At 45.2% G+C, this 21149-nt stretch overlaps 1 protein-coding gene across 1 annotated transcript; it reads right to left on the minus strand.

Annotated features, from left to right (window-relative positions):
• Window positions 1-1155: 1155 nt before the first annotated feature.
• Window positions 1156-17596, minus strand: LOC117364696 (alpha-ketoglutarate-dependent dioxygenase alkB homolog 6-like). The gene is made up of 3 exons (XM_033954193.1): window positions 17459-17596; window positions 14785-14901; window positions 1156-1428 (listed from the first exon to the last, which is right to left on the minus strand). Exons 1-3 carry the CDS (start codon window positions 17585-17587, stop codon window positions 1156-1158), a joined length of 519 nt encoding a protein of 172 aa, XP_033810084.1. The 5' UTR covers window positions 17588-17596.
• Between the last annotated feature and the right edge of the window lie 3553 nt (window positions 17597-21149).

The raw sequence follows: 21149 nt of genomic DNA on the forward strand, positions 1-21149 counted from the left end.
AGAACATAAGAAGTTGCCCCCGCTGAGTCAGACCAGAGGTCCATCTTGCTCAGCGGTCCACTCCCGCGGCGGCCCATCAGGCCTAGTGCCTGAACAATGGTCCCTGATTAATTTTATAATTTTACCTCTAATCCCATCCCTATAATCTACCTCTACTCTTATCTGTACCACTCAATCCCTTTGTCCTCCAAGTATCTATCCAAAGCTTCTTTGAACCCCTGTAGCGTGCTCCTGTTTATCACATCCTCCGGTAGCGCGTTCCATGTATCCACCACCCTCTGTGTGAAAAAGAACTTCCTGGCGTTTGTTCTAAACCTCTCCCCTTTCAATTTCTCTGAGTGCCCCCTTGTACTTGTTGATCCCCTAAATTTGAAAAATCTGTCCCTGTCTATTTTTTCTATGCCCTTCATGATCTTGAAGGTTTCTATCATGTCTCCTCTAAGTCTCCGCTTTTCCAGGGAGAAAAGCCCTAGCCTTTTCAATCTGTCAGTATATGAGAGGTCCTCCATGCCCTTTATTAGCTTAGTTGCTCTTCTTTGGACTCTCTCAAGTACCTCCATGTCCTTCCTTGAGGTACGGCGACCAGAATTGAACACAGTACTCCAGGTGCGGGCGCACCATAGCACGATACAGTGGCAGGATGACTTCCTTCTTCCTGGTCGTGATACCCTTCTTAATGATACCCAACATTTTGTTTGCTTTCCTTGAGGCTGTTGCGGACAAGCAGACTAGATGGGCCATTTGGCCTTTATCTGCCATCATGTTTCTATGACCTAGCTGTAGAAAGAGGGGGATGTACCCCCATCCTAAGCATGACTGGCGTAGCAGGGTTCAAATCCAAACTAAAGGCCCACTTCCCCACTGCTGTCAGATACCTAAACCCACTATAACCTCCCTAACCCTGAAATATCCTGTCTAAATTAGATTGTAAGATCTTCTGAGCAGGGACTATTATTAACACCCTTTCAATTGAAGCATCTAGTTATATGAACCCCTTGTCCATTCTTATTGCTGCTTTCCCCCCCCCCCCCCAACACTTTATTTCATTCCAAAACACAGTAACAAGGTCCAGCTTTATTCTGCAAATTAACCAAAAAACCGACACAATTAAAATGTCCAGGAAAGAGATCTGGCAAAGTAGTAATGAGGGGTTGCTCACTTCCTCCTGCCCAACGCAATGGTTGTCTTGAGGACTTTGGGAACATAACGGATGGTGAGGGACACGCGGGTCTCCCGTGTCAGCGTGTCTCCGTAGCGGGAGTCGCAGCTTGCGATGTTTGCAACGTTCTCAGTGATGAAGTCAGAGGCGGCAGGGCGGATTCCATGGAGGTAGCAGCTGTACATGTCCCCGCTGAGAACCAGTAGACTGCGCGGCTCCTCCAGCAGGGAAAGAAAGTGCCGGTCCTGCTCCGTCTGGCAGGTCGTGACCTGTAGCAGGGGAGGGAGAGAACATGGATCGTAGGAGCTACAACACCTAGGAACGTGGAAACAAGTGACAAATTACATAATAACTGGGCAGAGCTGTCCAAGCCCCTTAACAGAGAGGAGGCTGAAATAAGAGCTCCTCGTTTCAACCCTTGAAAAAGCCTGTATAGGCAAAATGGGTCCCATCAGGGCACACTTGAGACACTGCATTAAAGGATAAGTAAAAAGATTCAACAGTTGTGGTTATCTTCCTTTAGTAGATAACAGTGAACTGGAATAGTTAGCCAACAGAGTAAGCAGAATTGTTGGTTCATAGACAACTCGGCAAAAGACAAAGGCGCGCGCCGACAACTGAGCGCAAGACGGAGGCGCGCGCTGAAGAAAATTACAGTTTTAGGGGCTCCGACGGGGGTTTTTGTTGGGGAGCCCCCCCAGTTTACTTAATAGAGATCGCGCCGGCGTTGTGGGGGGTTTGGGGGGTTGTAACCCTCCACATTTTACTGTAAACTTAACTTTTTCCCTAAAATCAGGGAAAAAGTGAAGTTTTCAGTAAAATGTGGGGGGTTACAACCAGTGTTCCCGCTAAGCTGCGTTGGCCTGCGCTCACGCACAAAATATTACATCGCAGCGCAAAGTTTCTCTTCACAGCGCACACACGCGTCGGTAAGGTAAGGGGACGCATTGGGGGGATTGCACTTCCCCACAATTGCCATGCTTCGGTTCCTCTTCTTCCTTCCTTCCTCCTCCCCCCCCCCCCCCCGCGGGACCCTGCGGCACCATCAACTCTTACTCCCTCTAATGTCGGCCCTGCAGCTCCAGACTTCCTCGCACCTTCTCCCCTCCCCCTTTGGATCGCTATTATTTTAAATGTTATAGCCGCGGAGCTGTATCCATCAGTGGAGATGTCTAACCTCGGCCTGCCCCGGAACTCTTACTGCAGCAGCCGCCCGTCTAGGCAGGAACAGGAAGTCACTGTTGCAGTAAGAGTTCCGGGGCAGGCCGAGGTTAGACATCTCCACTGATGGATACAGCTCCGCGGCTATAACATTTAAAATAATAGCGATCCAAAGGGGGAGGGGAGAAGGTGCGAGGAAGTCTGGAGCTGCAGGGCCGACATTAGAGGGAGTAAGAGTTGATGGTGCCGCAGGGTCCCGCGGGGGGGGGGGGGGGAGGAAGGAAGGAAGAAGAGGAACCGAAGCATGGCAATTGTGGGGAAGTGCAGAGCTGCAGGGAAGAGTGTTGCGGTACCCAGCTGGAGGGAGAAGGAAGATGAGGGAGGGAATTAAAGGAGATGCCAGGGCTTGGAGCGTAGGAGGAAGGTATGCCAGTCTAAGGGAAAAGGAAGGGGGAGATGTGAGAGCATGGAGGGGGAGCGAAAGATGGAAGAAAAGGAAAGGAGAGAGATGCCAGAGAATCAGGGAAGGGGAGATACCAGACTATGAGGAGAGGTGTGGGAGAGGGAAGGCGAGGAGAGAGATGCCAGACCAATGGGGTGAAAGGAGAGATGGAAGGGGGAGGCATACAGTTTCTGGAAGGGGCATAGAAGGAGAGAAGATGCCATATAGGGGAAGAGAGACGGCAGACAGTGGATGGAAGGAAGAGAGTTACAAGAAGATGAGGAAAGGAGAAACCACAGAAGACAAAGGTAGAAAAAAATTTCTATTTATTTATTGCTTTAGGAGACATGTGTCACTGTTTCTGTGAAGCATTGTATGCAGAGTCCAGCTTCTTGCTGGTTCAATTTAACCTTTGTCTATGTATTTTTATTTTATCCCCCCTTTTACAAAACTGTGAAGCGTTTTTAGCACCAGCCTTGGTGGTAGCAGCTCTGATGCTCAGAATTTTATGAGCATCAGAGCTGTTACCTCCGTAGCTAAAATCCACACTACAGTTTTGTAAAAGAGGGAGGGGTTAGTTTGTGATTACATATTCCTTACTAGGCGAAGGTGTTTTCTGTGTTCTGTGTGTTCGAAAGACATGGTTTTCTGTTAGGATTGACGGTGTAGGATTGATCTGTGCTGGTCTGGCTTGTTTAGTTTTACAATGGGTGTATTGATGTACTGCTCACTGCAATATGTAAGATGCTGCCTTTTCCTAGGTACTCATGTGTGACGTGTGGTTTGTTACTAAAAATCATGTTTTTCTTACAGATGGGGGGGGGTGCCAAAAAATGATGGGCCCCGGATGTTACATATGCTAGGTACGCCACTGTATGTAAAGATACCAGAAAGCTGGCGTAGCAAAAACTTCTAAGTTTTGAGTATTTAACCCTCCCACAATCTCACGGGCACTCGTTTCAAGTTTATTGAGATTTTGATTTAAACGCAATATCAAATATTTTCAATGCGTATAACAAAAATAAATTTGGGGAAATAAATAAAACCATTTGAACCAGTGTTCCCGCTAAGCTGCGCTGGCGTGCGCTGGCGCACAAAATATTACATCGCAGCGCACACGTTTCTCGTCACAGCGCACGATCGGAAGAGGCGTACGGCAGATGGCAGGGCGGCGAGAGGAGAATCGGGCGAGTTGGCTCATAACTTGCTGGCGCCCGATATTTTTGGCTCACGGTGAAAAAAGTTTGCTCACAACACCCGCCCGCTTAGAGGGAACACTGGTTACAACCCCCCACACCCCCCACAACGCCCCCACAACACGGCGCGATCTCTATTAAGTAAAGTGGGGGGGGGGGGTTCCCCTCCCACGCCCCCCCCGTCGGAGCCGTAAAAACTGTAATTTTCTGCGGCGTGCGCCTCCGCGCTGCCCTCAATTGTCTGCGCGCGCCTTTGTCCCGGCGCGCTTTTGACCTGACACCAAATTGTTACCGTTTCTTGGTAGGCCGGAACCTTAATCCTAAGAAGAATATGATAAGCTTCTAGGCCATTCTACAATCAATTCCCAAACAATGAGGTTGTTATTCGTTGTGGGAGTTTCCAGATTGCCTCACTTTTCATCTTAATTTTTGCTTTAGTGATTAGGCTAAGATACCCCTCACCTTGATGTCCTCATCTGGACACACAAAACTGCTGTTTTCATGGTTTAGGATTGCTGATTTGTTTTCTATGGCAGTGTTGGAAAGATGGGAGGAGACAATTTGCTTAAAAACCAGTGCCATATACAACATAATAATATACAGCATACTTTTCTTTCTATTTTATACTTTGATTTTACCTTCCTTCTCTAACAGGAGACCTGAAGCAGTATGGGGCTCATAAAACATCCCAAAACCAGCCTAAGTCATCCCTTGGACATCCTAATACAGGGATATCCAAGTGCCAATAATCAAAATCAACTTTCTGGACGCGCAGTAGCACTTCTAAGCTGCTGTGCGTGTTGGGTGGTGGAAATCGGGTGGGTTTCAACCTGGTCGTACTGCAGCCATAATCAAAACTTTCCTAGAGGGAACTTAGATGTCGGCAGTTAGACATCTTTGAGTTGCGTCTAAGTTCCACAAACTGACAAGAAGACCACTGGAGGATTTAAGGCATGACACCCTCCCCCACCCCTCTTATTCCCCAGTGGTCACGATCCCCTCCCACCACCCAAAGAGCAGATAGGCTTCCCATCAGCTGATTGCGGCAGAGGAATCCCCATCAGCTGAGCCAGTTTCAGGGATTCCTGGTGGCTCAGCTGATGGGGATTGCCCCTGCCAGGATCAGCTGAGCCGTGGCACCCTACACCCCTCCCCCTGACATCTCAACATCCCGAAATGCCCTCATCCCCCACCCAATATTCCCAGACCCTCAGACCTTTGGATGAGAAAACAGCAGGAGGTAAGCACACTCCCTCCTGCCTACAAGGCCGCGAACTGCAAATGCCAGTCAGGGCCTTCAGCCCCTCCCATTGCATCCCAAGATGCATTGGGAGAGGGAAGCCCCATCATTTGCAGCACTCTTTCGATTATGCTCCTCCAAGTGTGTATATATGTGCACTTTGGCAGCAAAAAATGGCATTTACCTATCACATTTGGGAAGTGTGCACATGTGCACTCCGTGGGCAAGAGACAGATATGTGCGGAAGGTAACAACTGGAGCCATGTTTGAGGAGCTGTGGGTGCCAGGAGAGTTGGTGTGCTCTGGGCAGTGCGAGTGGTATAGCTGCACAGGGTATAACATGAAAGGATTTGACTGAGTTACTCGAGGACACTCATTTCCTTCACACTGTTGGTTCTATGGCTTTGAATCAGTGACTTGCTGAAAGATGAATCTTCTCCCTGTCCCAGATCTATGCTAGACTGAAACAAGTTTTTCTCCAGGCTCCATCTGGACTGTGCACTATCCATCCTTCCTTTGATCTTTAAAAGCCTCTTTGTCCCTGCAAAGCATCCTCACATCGTGCGGTCGCCACAATGCTTTAGTGTAGGGGTGGTAGCAGAACGATGCCTGTGTTTCCTTTTGTGGCACAGGTGTAAGGATGTTCCACTTTGGTCTCATCAATTTTAAATCATTCTTTCAAATTTAATTTCCATAAGAATTACTTCAATCTTATCTACACCCCCCTTAATTCCATCCCCCTACCCACTATCTTCCCCTAAATGAAATCCCTTACCCTAGATGAAAGTTGACAAAAATAAAGAATTAAAATAAAAAAATGGAATGTAATTAGTAAACCTAATTTTCATAATAAATCATTGATAACCAAACTTTGTATTTTTGGTGAAAGATTCTGAATATAAGGATCCCAAACCTCCATAAAAAGACGAGATTTTTTAGGCGAACCTCGAACCCCCCCAACTCTCAAATAAAAATAAGCGATGTAATTGATTCCTCCAATGCCAAAAACTTGGAGATTCTTTCTGCAACCAAAATTGCATAATACATTTATGCCCAATCATACAGGCTTTCTGAAATAAAAGACATTTTTAGTTGGCCAAAAACCCCACAAGCTGATGCTTTATCAAAAATTATTCCCCTAGGACAACCCACTATCAAATTACCCCATAAAGAACCCAAAAATAATAGGATGGCAGACCAAAATGAGTTGATCAAAGGACACAACCAAAAAGCATGAGATAATGTGCCAGGATCTTTATTACATTTAATACAAACTGGGGCATCTATTAAATTCGCATGAAAAGCTTGAATTTGGGAAAAATAAGCCCTATGCAAAATTCTATAAGTACATTCTCTTCAAACATACCCTTTATCTGAATTCCCAACTCCTCATTCCAATTTTGTAGGATTTTATCATATGTACGGGTAGGTAATATATTCCGCCATCACTTGTGTAATAAGGAAACTGAAATAGGCACATCATCACATTGATTAAAAAAAAGAAATAATTCTGTCATGAACTCCACAAGAAAAATTCAATCTCTTCAATTTATTAATATAATTTACCAATTGCATATACGCACATAATGATCCAGGACCCCTTCCCACTACAAAAGAAAGGTCAGGAAAACTCTTAATCTTCCCAGTTTCATCCAGTACTTGTGATAAATAATAAATACCTTTAAGCCCCCAAATTCTAAAAACCCTAGATGTCATACCAGGTTGAAGATCTCCATTACCCTGAATAGGTAGCAAATCTGTTATACATGGGTTATATCTCCATAATTTAATTAAATTTCCCCCAAACTGACCTCATCAGTTTATAAAACATTTTCCCACATGTGTGCTTTATTTTCTCAAATATGACACAATGCAGCAATTGGTTTTCCGGCAGTATCGACATCCCTCTTCACCCTCCCTTACAGACCAAAAAACAGGGGAGGAATTACTTTTGAAGCACTTCTTAAATTAGGGTGTTATTTATGCTGCTGTTTGCCCTTGTGGACTTGGCATCGTGGAACACAAGAGTGCCGCCAAGTGAAAGAGAAAGCACTTGTAGAGCATACTCTGGAGGCTGGACATCGTGTAGAGGATTATAAAATGTTGTGCAACAGCTGTTCCCAAGAAAAACATGGGAGATGAAGAGATTATGGAAGCTTTATTACTTAGAACTGAGTTTCAAGTTTCAAGTTTATTATGGGACTTGATAAATCGCTTAATCAAATGTTCTAAGCGATGTACATTTAAAATTTACAATATAAATCTAAAATACAGTAACAATACATTACATTACAATGCAGACAATATATTTAAGTAATAACTAAAAAACAATAAATTTAAGCATAGTTAAACAAAGGGAAAGAAGGGAAGAAATACAATTTTAAATAAAGATAAGACAATGAAGGAAAACACAAAATAATGTAATTAGAACAGGATTGATCAAATAATCATCATTCTTAAAATGTAAAAGAATTATGTGAAGAAGGCATCATTAAAACGGTAAAATTTTAACACAGATTTAAATTTACCCAATAAATTGACCAATAAACAGAATTTCTAAAATAAATAAATTATGTAAAAAAAGCGTCTTTAAAAAGGAAAGTTTTTAACGCAGTTTTAAATTTACCCAAGTCTTTCTCATCCCGCAGCACAATAGGAAGGGCATTCCAAGTTTGCGGTGCCATACAGGAAAAAATAAACTGTCTCCTAGTATTAATAATTTTTAATGATGGAATTGTTAGCAGATTTTGTTCGCTAGATCTTAAAATTCTTTTAGTAGAATAAGGAATCAGTGATCTATATAAAAAAGCAGGAGTCTTATTAGTCAAAGTTTTAAAAATAGTTATACATAACTTATAAGTGATTCTATAATTAACAGGAAGCCAATGCGCCTCTTTAAGAAGTGGTGTTACATGATCATATTTTTTTGAATTATTGATTAATTTTATTGCTGTATTCTGTATGATTTGTAATCGTTTTATTTCATGTAGTGCAATCCCTTTGAATAAAGAACCTGAGCAGAGGTTCATCTTTAAGTTTGGCACACTAGCTCCTGGAGGACCGAATATGGATATGGACCCAGTGGCACAGCGAGGGGGGGACTAGGGGCGCAGGCCACCCTGGGCGCTGTTTTGGCTGAAGCGCCAAAACCTCGCCTTTCTGCCCGCCCGCCCACCTCTTCAAATGATCGCCGGCAGGAAGCAGCATCTCTAACCTTCAGGCCTCCCTGACATCACTTCTTTATCCTGTCACCAGGAAGGGTTCATAGACAAAATCGCGCGAGACAATGGCGCGCTGACAACTCAGCGCAAGTTTGACGGCGCGCCAAAGAAAAGCACTATTTTAAAAGGTTCCGACGGGGTGTGTTGGTGGGGAACCCCCTATTTTACTTAACAGACATTGCGCTGGCATTGTGGGGGGTTTCGGGGGGTTGTAACCCCCCTCATTATACTTGAAACCGAACTTTTTGCCTGTTTTTTAGGAAAAAAGTTCAGTTTTAAGTATAATGTGGGGGGTTACAACCCCCCAAACCCCCCCCAACACCAGTGCAATGTCTGTTAAGTAAAGTGGGGGGGTTCCCCCCCTACACCCCCCGTCGGAGCCCTTTAAAATAGTGCTTTTCTTCGGCGCACCGTCAACCTTGCGCTCAGTTATCTGCGCTCAGTTGTCGGCGCGCCGTTGTCTCGCGTGATTTAGTCCCGTCACCCCAGGAAGTGATGTCGGAGGGAGAGCTGAGGCCGCCACGAGCACCATGTTAGAGATGATGCTTGCTGCCAGCAATCATTTGTAGAGATACGCTGGAGGGGAAGGCATGAACTCCTTCCCTTGCTCCACCTATCGGTATTTCTGTAACCTTCTTGCTTTTATTATGTGATAAAAGTTACAGTGGTGCCTCACACAACGAACTTAATTCGTTCCAGGAGCAAGTTTGTTATGCGAAAAGTTCGTTATGTGAAACGCGTTTTCCCATAACAATACATGTTAAAAAAAATAATTCGTTCTGCAGCATAAAATATGCTAAGATGACATAAAAAAAGATAAATTTGTCAAAATGGTGAAAATGGTGGTCTTGCTGAGGCCAAACTCTTTGACGAGGTCACACTGTTTGACCCCACATTCACTCCTTCTAATTATTTCCCGTTTCATTTCAACAGAAATCACCTTCCTGCTTTTTTTAGAAGCCATGATATATAAAAAATATTGAGTTTATCTTAAAAGGACGACTGCCGTGATACGTGCGTGCGTGCGTGATTTAATTCGTAATGAAGAACGATTGCCGCGATACGTGCTTAAGTTAAGCGCAGTGACTAACGACTGCCTGCAGTGCCTGCGCGGAAGGATGCAATACATCGGCAGCGATCGTGGAAGCTCGGGCGACTTCGTTGTGTGAAACGAAGTTCGTTGTATGAATCATGAAATGAAGTTCGTTGTGTGCAGCGTTCGCTGTGCGAGGCGTTCTTTATGCGAGGCACCACTGTAGTTCTTTAGCGAGGGGGAGAGGCGCCTGGATGGTGATGCCCCTCCCCCAGCCTCTTCTCTGCCTCCATCCCTACCACAACATTTATTTTTTTTTTCCGAAAATCGTCTAACTGTACGCTCAGCCTTCTGATTGTCCACACCGCTAAGTCGTCCATCTTTATACCCCATTTTCGTCCAAAAATTTGTCCAAGTCAAAAATGCCTAGAAAAAGACCTTTTGGACGTGGGTAGGGTCAGCAAACCGATGGATTGGACACCCAAACATTGCACTGCTATGAACTTCACAAAAAGGGTGCCACATAAACATCTCACCACAACTCCCTTGCAGGTCAAGGTGAGCCCCCCCCAAAAAAAAAAAAAAAACCCACGCCCCAGAACTGACTAGACCCTGAGGGAGGATCAGGTCTTATTCCCGATTCTCCCTCCACGCACCTGTCTACCACCCCAATAGCCCTTATGGCTGCTGATGCCACTTATATGGCAGTGCATAAGGGTTTGGGAGTGCACGTTTCACCATGCATACAGTGGTTAGAGTGGCTTATGGGCCTGGGTCCTACTCTCCATGGTTCACTAGCCCACCCACCCCCAGACCACTTAAGCCACCTATGTGCAGCTCTACTAGGCTTTCCTATGCCAGGCTGCCAGGTGCTGATATTCTGGAGGCAGATATGTAAGTTATGATTACGATTTTTAGGGGGGAGGGGAGGTCAGTGATCACTAAGCAGTGTGTTTGGATTTGTACTTTGTGTCTGCAGTGGTTATCTGATCACTTTGGATAACTTCTAGTGACTTAGACCTGGTTTTCGATGGCCTAAGTCACAACGTCCAAGTTCCGTCTAGGCAGTGTTGTTAAACTTTCGGTTATACATGCAGTACGCCAGTCTAGGACGGCTCATGCCCCACCCAAATCCCGCCCTCATCACTCCTCCTAAAACGCCCCTTTTAGCTCTGGGCGTACTGCAGCACTATGAAGGCCTAAGTCATTTTTAGATAGGTCTAAAACCCAGTTCGATTATCAGCACTTGGACAACTTGTCTCACTGATCGTCTAAGTGCCGATTTAGGCTGGTTTTTAGACATATTTCCATTTCGATTATGAGCCCCTAAGCATTTAACATGTGCTAATCTTTAGCGGGCATTAAATCGGTTAGTGCACCTTAATAAAAAGGACCCGCTAGTGTTTCTGTTAACTATGGCAAATTGTACCATCAGTTCTAAATATTTTTTCAGCATTTTAACTAGATAGAGCACTTTCAATTTTGGTTATAGTGAGGGTTTGCCATGGGTTTAAAAAATATATATATAATTCTTAAAGTGCCCGTCCTTACCTTGAGCCCTTTCTTTGTACCTAAACTACGTTGGGAACTTCCTACAGCCATTTCCTGATGGCAATCTGCACGGGGCAGGAGCGTAGGAAGATCGCTCCTGCCCCAAGAGCCCTCTAGACCACCAGGTAAGGCCGGGAAGGCGGCAGGGAGGTGGGGGTGGGTCAGAGCCGGATAATCACGGTTTTTCGGCATTCGCGGTCCGGCTCTACCCATATCCCCCGCGAATGATGAGGGAGAAGTGTAATCGATTTTAGATATGAGAGAATGAATTAGAATGTTGAGAGAAAGAGGGTCCCTTTAATCAAAGGCTGCACTCAAAAAAGATTCCTCAGCAGACTACTCGGGTGCAAATTTAAAATATGCCAGTACTTGCGAATAACTTGCCTAACTCGCTGATCAAGTTATTCGCAAGTACTGGCATATTTTAAATTTGCACCTGAGTGTAAGGGATGGCCCTCGTTTTGCTTTTACGCCATTTTGAATAATTTAAGATTTAAAAAAGTAGAAGCCCCTCTGGTTGGCCATTGGGTGGAGTATAAGCATGAGAAAGAGGAATTAATTTGTGGTTCTGTTGCATATACAATTAACAAGAGGTGGAGAGGGTGCATCGGAGGTATTATTAAGAAATGAGCAGAAATTAATTTTTCCAGTGGAATACGGGCCTTAATAAAGAAGTGGAATAGAATCTGCTATAATGAGAAGTGATTGATTGGATCGTGGGACGTCAGGTGTTAGTCCAATTTAAAGGGATTATGGGTATTTATATGTGAGAAGGGGATGAGTAATCTCATTCAACTGCCTCCTGGTTTTGAGTACAGCAGACCCTCAATATTCACGGGAGATAGGGGCAGAGCTGGCCTGCGAATAATGAAATATCACAGATAAACTTTCAAGGCTGCCTCTGACCCACCCCCGCATCCTGGACCTTACCTAGTGGTCTAGCGGCGACGTAGGGCAGGATCGATCGTCCTACACTCCTGCCCCGTGCAGAGCCGTCATCAAAATGGCTGCCGTGAGTTCCCGTTGAAGTCTCGAGACTACCAGGATGCAGCATTTCTAAAAAAAAAAAAAAAAAAAAAAAATTTGCGAATAACCAAATCCGAGGGTACTCAAACCACAGATTCGGAGGGGTACTGTACTGAATGGACGTATTTTGTATGTTGTTTAATCCTGTCGTGGTGCTGTCAATATGTTATGAATATTTATGATACCGTAAGATAATAACTAGATTTCATGTTGTTTTGTACACTTGAAGTGGATGTGGTTATAATTATTATTCATATGTGTTTTAGAGGACTTGGGGAACCCTTTTTGGCTTTAGCTCCTGAGGGCGCCTGTGTGGCGAAACACAGTTCTGTGTCACATAGCCTTGTGTCAGGCTAAGCTGCAATTGATTTTTGACAGCTGAAGAATTGGATTTAAACTGACTGATGCATTTTTGTAACCAGGAAGAGGCCATTTGTGAGTTGGAACTTGTGATTCAATCAAGCAAATCTAACTCGATTTGGTACAAGGAGGGTGAAATTATATAACAAATTACAACTGGATACTAAATAATTAGATTGACTGTTGTGTTATATTTGTGAGGGTGAGCTAAGCATATATGTGTGTTAGAAAGTCTTAATACCGTACTGTATATGATAAGTATTTAAAATAAAAGGTTGCACTATTGAACTTGAATCGAGTGAAGTAATAGCTTTCTTGTTTAGTATCTGTACAATTACATTGTTTTAATTAATTAAATATAGATAACCCCATATAGAGGTATGAGGGTCATTTCATAAATAATGCACACTATTTTTTTTATTTTTTTTTTTTTTACATGTTTTATTTTTTTCTTTCAAGTATTTCTTTACAATCCTTCAATATAGTCTCCCTGCTTCGCAATGACCGAGTTCCAACGTCTGGGAAGCTTCATTATTCCATCCAAGATACCGTTTTAGTTCAGTTGCTAAATAGCTCGGGTACCGGTGGAAGAAAGCTCTTCAGAGAAGCAAAATGATGTTCACACGTAGGTTGTTTCAACTTTGGAAAAAGGTCAAAGTCTGGTGGTCTCATGTCTGGACTGCAGCATGAGGTAACACTGCCCAGCCGTATTTGTGTAGTTTTTCAATGACGATAGTCCCTATGTGCGGGCGAGCATTGTCGTGAAGAATGAGTGGCCCAGCGAAGAGCAACTGAGGTCGGGTTTTGTGCATTTTTCTGCAAAAAATGACAATAATACACTGCTGTGACACTTTTTCCACATGGAACTTTGTGATGATGATGATGCCTTCATGATCATAAGCAAAAATCATCATGTGTTTGACTTTTGACTTGAGCTCATCAAAATTTTTTTGGTTGTGGGGAAGATGGAGCTCTCCACTCGTCATTGAAAAACTACGCGAATACGGCTGAGAGGTGTTACCTCATGCTCCCTACAGTCCAGACATGAGTCCACCAGACTTTGACTTTTTTTCCAAAGTTGAAACAACCTATGCGTGGACATCATTTTGCATCTCTGGAAGAGCTTTCTTCCGCCGGTACCCGAGCCATTCGGCAACTGAACAAAACGGTGTCAAAATCGTGATTAACTACAGATAGAATTACAACACTATTATCAGGTAGTCAGTTGTTTGATGTGAGCTCAGGAGAAATAAATAGAAATACCGATTGGTTGGGTATGGGAAAAATTAAATAAATATCCGATTAGAACAGAGCTCCATTCTGCAACACTGGTTGAGTATTGTCATTTGCAGTAGAGAATGGCATGGGGAAAAAAAATCTGTCCCCTTCACTGCCCCGTCCCCGCAGCATCCACCCTTCCCTCTCACCACCTCACTGCCCTTCGGCACCCCTCGTGCGGTCCGCGCATCTCCCTCCCTCCCGCTTACCTTCGCGATGCGTCTTAAGGTTTGAGTAGCTTGTTGAAAGCCACCGGTGTATTTGTGCAGTCGCGTGCGTGTGGGCAGAAGCTTCTCCTCTGACTCTCTCTTCCCCATTTCCCAGCGTCTTCTCCCCACAGTCTATTCCCCCATTTCCCAGCATCTTCTCCCCACTCTCTCTTCCCCATTTCCCAGCGTCTTCTCCTCTCCATCCCCCCCCAGCATCCTTCGCACGGTCCAGCAGCTCCCTCCCACCGGCCAGCCGTGCATCTCCCTCCCTCTCTTCCCCTTACCTTCTCTTTGTGACAATTTCTATAAGGCTATGCCTTGTATTGCAGCCGGAGCCTTGAAGTCGCGTCGCGTTGGCTGCTGGAAAAGTCTCCTCCGATGCAACCGGAAACAGGAAGTTGCGTCAGAGCAGACTTTTCCAGGAGCCACACACGATGCAACTTCAAGGCTCCAGCTGCAATACAAGGCATAGCCTTATAGAAATCACCACAAAGAGAAGGAAAGGGAGGGAGGGAGGGAGGGAGATGCACGGCCGGACAGTCAGCGGGAGAGAGGGGGCTGCCGGACCGCATGCTCGTTCATCGCGCGTGCTCACTCCTTTAACTGTGGAGACAAGACCATCCACCGCTCCGCGGGGCGGTGAATGGCCTTGTCCCCATACTTGCGGTGACCATTTTTTTTTGTCACCGTTTTGGCGGGTTACTCGCGGCTAGCTGCGGGTAACAACCACCGTGTCATTCTCTAATTTGCAGCATGTCCCTAGAGGCCTATGTATAAAGGACCTAGGTTTTTGGATGAAACAGAATATGTTCAAAGGTGGAATGAAGTTCTAATCATATTTATGTTTCTAACCAGATTTTCACAAAACCCTTAACTGCTTGAACTGTTTGTTTACCAAGTGTTCATACCTGCTCATCCGCTCTCTGCTGCTCTCTGCCGACTGGATGGTAGAAATCTAGCAGGGTGTGTGATCCTAGACTAATGGTAGTTACTGTAGGGAAATACATAGGTCCATCCTCATGAGGCTACAGAGGGAAAGATAAGGAAACAATCATAGGCAAAACGCTTCATTTGTAGACACAGTACAGAGGGACTGGATATCATGGATAACAAGATTTCAGGTTGTTTTGTAGACTTGAAGTGAATGTGGTTACAATTATTATTCATGTGTTTTAAAGGACTTAGGGAACCTGTTCTGGTTCAGCTCCTGAGGAGCTTCTAAATGTCAACAAAAAATTGTCCATAATCTCAGATTGGTTAAATGAAAATAAATTAGCACTGAAACACTGACAAAACAAAAATTATGCATTTCCCCTGGAAAGAAGGACTAAAACTAATTGCCCCGATTAATATCAATAACGTTCAATTACAGGATGTCACTAAGATTAAAGTACTGGGGGTTATATTGGATCAAAAAATGGAATTATCACGACCAAATCAGTTCTGCAGTGAGAAGCTGCGTCCAGAGATTACGAATGATCGGATCAATAGCTTCCTTTCTGGATTCGCCATCCCTGAATGTCCTCATACACTCATTGGTCATATCAAAACTGGATTAATTGCAACTCGTTGTACAAAGGAATCACTTTAAAAGAACTCCGACGGTTACAAATAATACAGAATACCGCTATCAAAATGATCACGAACAGCAAAAAATTAGATCATGTAACGCCGCTCCTTTTAAAAAAAAATAAAAAAAGAAAAAAGAAAGGACACTGGCTACCCATAGTCCATAGAATCTAATATAATAAAATGGTAAGCCGCGCATGCGCACTTCCTAAGTGTGTGCCGGTTTTCCGTGAGCTGTAGCGACACATAGGAAGTGCGCATGCGCGGCTTACGATTCTTTGAAAGACGCGGAGGTGGCTACTCTCACGATCCCCGCCTGCGTCGGACTTCCGACACAGGCGGGGATCATGAGAGGAGCCACCGCCGCGTCTTTCAACTAAATAAAAAAAAAACACAAAAAACAAGGCGGATGTCGGCCCGAGGGCTGGAATTCACCGCTGAGTCCGGTGAGGAGTGCTTCCCTCAACAGGAACCGTCGGGTCTAATTCAAATACTCCCGGCAGGTCGGGAGGGGGCGGAGCAGGCTCGCACGCCTGGCGGGGACCGGACAGGAACTAGACTCCCTGCAGGAGCCAGCCTGATGGCTGGAGATCACCGGACTGGACAAGGGGAGCAGGTAAGGGGGTGCTGCAGTACAGGAGGAGCAGGGAAGAGGTGATTCTGGACAGGGGGGAGGTAACAGGAAGGGAGGCCTACTGCTGGATAGGGGAAGAAGGAAAGAGGTGCTGCTAGACAGGGGGGGGAGAGAGAGGTAAAAGGAAGGGAGAAGGGCTCCTGCAAAGGAGAAGAGCTACTGCTGGATATGGGGAGCTGGAAATGGGGTGATGCTGAACAGGAGGAGCAGGGAAGAGGTGATTCTGGACAGGGGGGAGAGGTAACAGGAAGGGAGGCCTACTGCTGGATAGGGGAAGCAGGGAAGAGGTGCTGCTAGACGGGGGGGGGAGGTAAAAGGAAGGGAGAAGGGCTCCTGCAAAGGAGAAGAGCTACTGCTGGATATGGGGAGCTGGAAATGGGGTGATGCTGAACAGGGGGAGATAAAAGGAGAAGGGCTACTGCTATATAGGGGGAGCAGGGAATGGTGGGGGTGCTGCTGGACAGGGAGGAAGTAAAAGTAAGGGAGAAGAGCTGCTAGCACCCGTTAATGTAACGGGCTAAACAACTAGTTTCATATAAAATAGCTTTATTAACTTTCCAAAATATTAACAGTCAAAGCCCCAACATTTTTGGAAAGGTACCTTATCCCATACATCCCTATTAGAAGCTTAAGATCAGAGGATAAAAATCTGCTCATCGCTGTGAATTATAAAGACAAGACAAGAAACTATCTTTTCAGTCACAGCCCCTAAAACATGGGACGCGTTATCAGCCTATATTAAAGAAGAAAAATCACTTGATAAATGTAAAGCAATGTTAAAATGCTGGTGATATAAGGAGACCTTTGAGACCTGATATAAGCATGACAATTTCTTGTTTGTTTTTCTTTTTAGAAAACAAAGAATCCTTTAGCCTCCCATTGTTTAGACCAGGGGTGGGCACCTCCTGTCCTCGAGGGCCAGAATCCAGTCAGGTTTTCAGGATTTCCCCCAATGAATATGCATGAGATCTATTTGCATGCACTGCTTTCAATGCATATTCATAGGGGAAATCCTGAAAACCCGACTGGATTCTGACCCTCGAGGACCGGAGTTGCCCACCCCTGGTTTAGACCTATATGAGATTTCTTTATGCATCTTTCTATCAAAGTCTTCCCCTCCCCTTGTTTTGACCGTTAATGTTCTCTTTCCTATACTTATTATCATTCCTCCCGCATCCCTCATGTGTAGGTTTGTAAATGTCTATGTCTCAATTGTATTTTAAATAATTTGGGCCCCTGCTTTTATTTGTAAATTGTTTTGAAACTATGATATTGCGACTGAATCAAAATTTTAATAAAACTTGATGGAAGCACATGCTTTACATAACCTGTTTGACAGGGTCTGATGCTCCCAAGGTCCTTGGCTCTGGTGTACTTACCATGATGCCTTCCCCTGGACGGTATTCATTAACCAGTACATGGTTAGCTATGTTCCCTCCAAACACCCCATAAGAGGAAATCCTCTCTGCGTACATCTGTAACCAGTCAGGGAGCTTCTCAGCCATCATTCCCCGGGGATGGGGGCAAACCACCTGTGACAAAGGGAACAAGAGAAGGATTATGTCAGAGAGAAGTACATAGAACCAGGGCTTCCCACACCTGTCCTGAGGAACCCACGGCCAGTCAGGTTTTCAGGATACCCACAATAAGAACATACTGAGATCGGCATCCTAGTTACGCAACATGGATTTCATATAAATGAGAACTGTTTTGCTAAGAGAGAAGACTGATTTTTACTCTGGGTGACTTTCACTGTGTGAACATTGCTTTGCTGTGAGAGACTGCTGGTGCTAATTTTTGGTTTACAGACTTCTTTTATTTTTTTTTGCCATTTGTGAGGAATAATCCTTTTTATATATACAATTGGTTGAAGATTTAATATAGTAATGATGTTAAAGTGCATTGTGTGTGTGGTGTGAATGATGCGATTGTTGTATGTAGTAATTTGGCATCTTAATATAATAAAACGGTAAGCCGCACATGCGCAGTTCCTATGCGTGCGTCCGTTTTCCGTGAGCTGTAGCTAGGAAGTGCGCTTGCGCGGCTTACGGTCTTCTTCCTCCCCCCCCCCGCCGAGGTGGATGTCGGCTGCGGCAGCCCGAGGTGGATGTCGGCTGCGGCGGCTGCTGGCCACCCGAAACTCGCTCTCTCTCTTCCTCCCCCCCCCCCCCCGAGGCGGATGTCAACATAAGTAGGGCATGGAGTTCACGAGGAAGGTATGGGGGGAGGAAAATACTGCACAGGGAAGTGGGGTGGGAGAGAAATGCTGCAACACACGGAAATGGAGGGGCAGAAAAGGGGTTGATAGACAGGGGAAGAGGTGCTGATGAACAGGGAGGGGGGCAGAAAAATGAAGACAGGCCTACTGCTGGACAGATGATGGACAGGGGGAGGTAAAACAAAGGGAGAAGGGCTTCTGCTGGATAAGGTGAGCAGTGATGGGGTGGTGGAGGACACAGGGGAGGTAAAAGGAAGGGAGAATGGACAGGGGGAGCAGGCAAGGGGTGGTAGTGGACAGCCAAGGAAAAAAAAAAAAATGACAGACAGAAATACAGAAAGCGGCTAAGGAGAGAGAAAAAAAAATAAAGACAGACACACACATATATTCTAGCACCCGTTAATGTAACGGGCTATAAGACTAGTTATGTTATATTTGTGTATTATATAATACAGTGTATCGCAAACTGTACGCCACAGCACACTAGCATGCCCTGGAGGATTCTAGGTGCGCCCCAAAATGCCGGCGAGGAGAGGCGTCAGCTGACTGCATACGGGATGTGCCTCTCGTGGCGAGAGGCACGTCCTGTAGTTAGTCAGCCGGCGCCTATACCTCTGCTCATTCTCCTCACTTCTCCTTCAGAAGCACCCCCCCCCCCTCACCAAGCTAAAATCAAATTGAGCCACAAATTTTAAAATCATAGTAAATAAGTGTAAATAAATTAGAGTACCTATTGTGCTGTTTATTAATAAAGCAAGTTTTGGATTATCCACAGCTGAATGATTGACATTTTTTCCCTCATGACTCCTACATTGGGATTGTTGTTTTCATCGTCGAGGCCTATTCGGGCTATTTTCTCCAGCACCATCACAAACAAACACTCTCAAAACACATTCTTTCCTATCTCCTAGGAAACAGTCATTGACTAAGTCGATCCAAGGATATCCAACACCCTGTGAACTTTCAGCCACACACTCCCTTCATCTCAGGGGCAGCTCAAGGCCCTGTAGTACAGCATTCCCTCTTCCCCTCGCCTCCATTCAGCATCTTATCTTCCGTTCCCTACACCCTTCATCTTCCCTTCCATGTTTGATGTCCAGCATCCCTTGCTGGGCCCATGCTGCCGATACTGCCACCCCCATCATCCCCCTCTGCCTGAGCTCAAGCCGCAAGAGGATTTGGCGCCAGTGCAGGGCCTTTAAGCATAGGTCTGTGTTCAAGCCCTACCACATCCTGGCCCCCCTCCAAAGCAGGATTTCCTGTTGTGGGGAGTGAGAGTGGCGATGCCCCAGAACAGGACTGTATTTAAAGACTCTTCATTTCTCTGGGTGGGGGTGGTAGGGGTGGGGGGGTGGGGGTTTCTCTCTGTGGGGTGGGGGTGTTGCTTTTGATCGTGGAGGACATCAGAGTCCAGTCCTCCGCGGTTGTTGGTTGAAATTGTGAACCTTGTTTTCTACTACTGATGTACCTGCTGTTGTCACTGCTTAATAAAAAAGATTTGAATAAAGACTCTTCATTGATGCCGAATCCTGTTGGTAGCTTTAGCCCAAGAGATAGAGCTGTAGAGGTGAGGGGTGATGCTGCACATGAGATAAGATATGGAAGGGTAGAGGAGATGGTTTATCACTCTTTGTATACCGCCTTTTACAAGCAGTAGCAAAGCGGTTTACAGTACAATAAAATTATAAGAAAGCAAAAGGAAATAGGAAAAAAAAGCCAAGAAAGATTAAAAGAACTACAATAATGACAGTAAAGAGAAGGAAGAAGAGGAGCATAGATGCTGCTCAAAGAATGAGCTATGGAAAGGAGAGATGAAATACTGTTATCCCGCCACTCCCTAAAAGTTTCAAGTTTTATTTAAAATTTGATTAATCGCTTAATCTTACTTCTAAGCGATACCCAAAAAATAAAAAGTTTAAAAATAGTCAGGGAAGTACCATATATACTCCTGTTATGTGGCTGTCCACATGCCTCAGTATCGAGTCTCCCACCAGGATCGTTGACTTTCCCTTCTTCAATTGTTGTTTCGGTCTCAGGTCAATGTCTTCGGCGTGCTTCGCTCTCTCTTCTTCTGGGCATCGACTAGCCAATTTTTCCCCCTCGTGCGGTATTCTTCTGTGGGTGTCTTCTATGAGGTCACCTGCTTCTTGCTCCCCCTTCCAAGTTGGTGTTGGTGTAACTTCATCTCTCCTCTGGAGTTCGTTCTCTTCCACCCTCCTCCTGTATGCTTCCTCAATGAATTCCTCGAGTTCCCTGACTTCCTTCTCGATGTGTCTCTCACTCTTGAAGTCTTCAAATGCCCTGGTAGGGTCCTCTGTGGTGTAAAGTCCTTCTAGCTCCTGTATCTTGTCCTCAAGTCGCTTGACTTCTTTCCTCAAGCTTTTCAGCTCCTGACACCGACTGCATACGTATGACTGTCTCCCCAAGGGGAGGTAGTCATACATATGACAGTTCGTGCAGAACACTGGAAAGCTCATCTTCTGGTTACCTTCTACTTCCATCGGGGTTACTACTTTAAGAAAACAGTTAAGTTTACGTGCTCCTTCTGTGCCTGCTTCCTTCTGCACCTGCTTCTTGCCTTGCTGCCTTCTTCTTTTGTGTGGGCTGCCTACGCTCTACCTTTCCTTACTTTTGCTTGTGTGTTTGTTCCTTCTGTGCCTGCTGCCTTTGCACAACTTTGCCCAACTTTTGCTTGTGTGTGGTTGTTCCTTCTATATCTGCTTCTTGCCTTGATGCCTTCTTGTGTGTGCTGTCTTTTCTCTTCCTTACCTTACTGCTGCTTGAATGTGTTCGTCCCTTCTGCGCCTGCTTATTCTTACCTTCTGTGCTTCTGTGCTTGCCGCTTCTTTACC

The sequence above is a fragment of the Geotrypetes seraphini genome, chromosome 8 (genome assembly GCF_902459505.1).
Source record: "Geotrypetes seraphini chromosome 8, aGeoSer1.1, whole genome shotgun sequence".
Lineage (NCBI taxonomy): Eukaryota > Metazoa > Chordata > Amphibia > Gymnophiona > Dermophiidae > Geotrypetes > Geotrypetes seraphini.

Bases quoted from the DNA above. Each gene is read 5' to 3' on its own strand.
- LOC117364696 (XM_033954193.1), bottom strand. From the start codon at position 17,587: ATGATGGCTGAGAAGCTCCCTGACTGGTTACAGATGTACGCAGAGAGG. The intron at 14,902-17,458 runs GTAAGTACACCA...TTCCCTCTGTAG, and splicing joins GTCCAGGGGAAGGCATCATG to CCTCATGAGGATGGACCTAT. The intron at 1,429-14,784 runs GTATGAACACTT...CCCCTGCTACAG, and splicing joins AGCAGAGAGCGGATGAGCAG to GTCACGACCTGCCAGACGGA.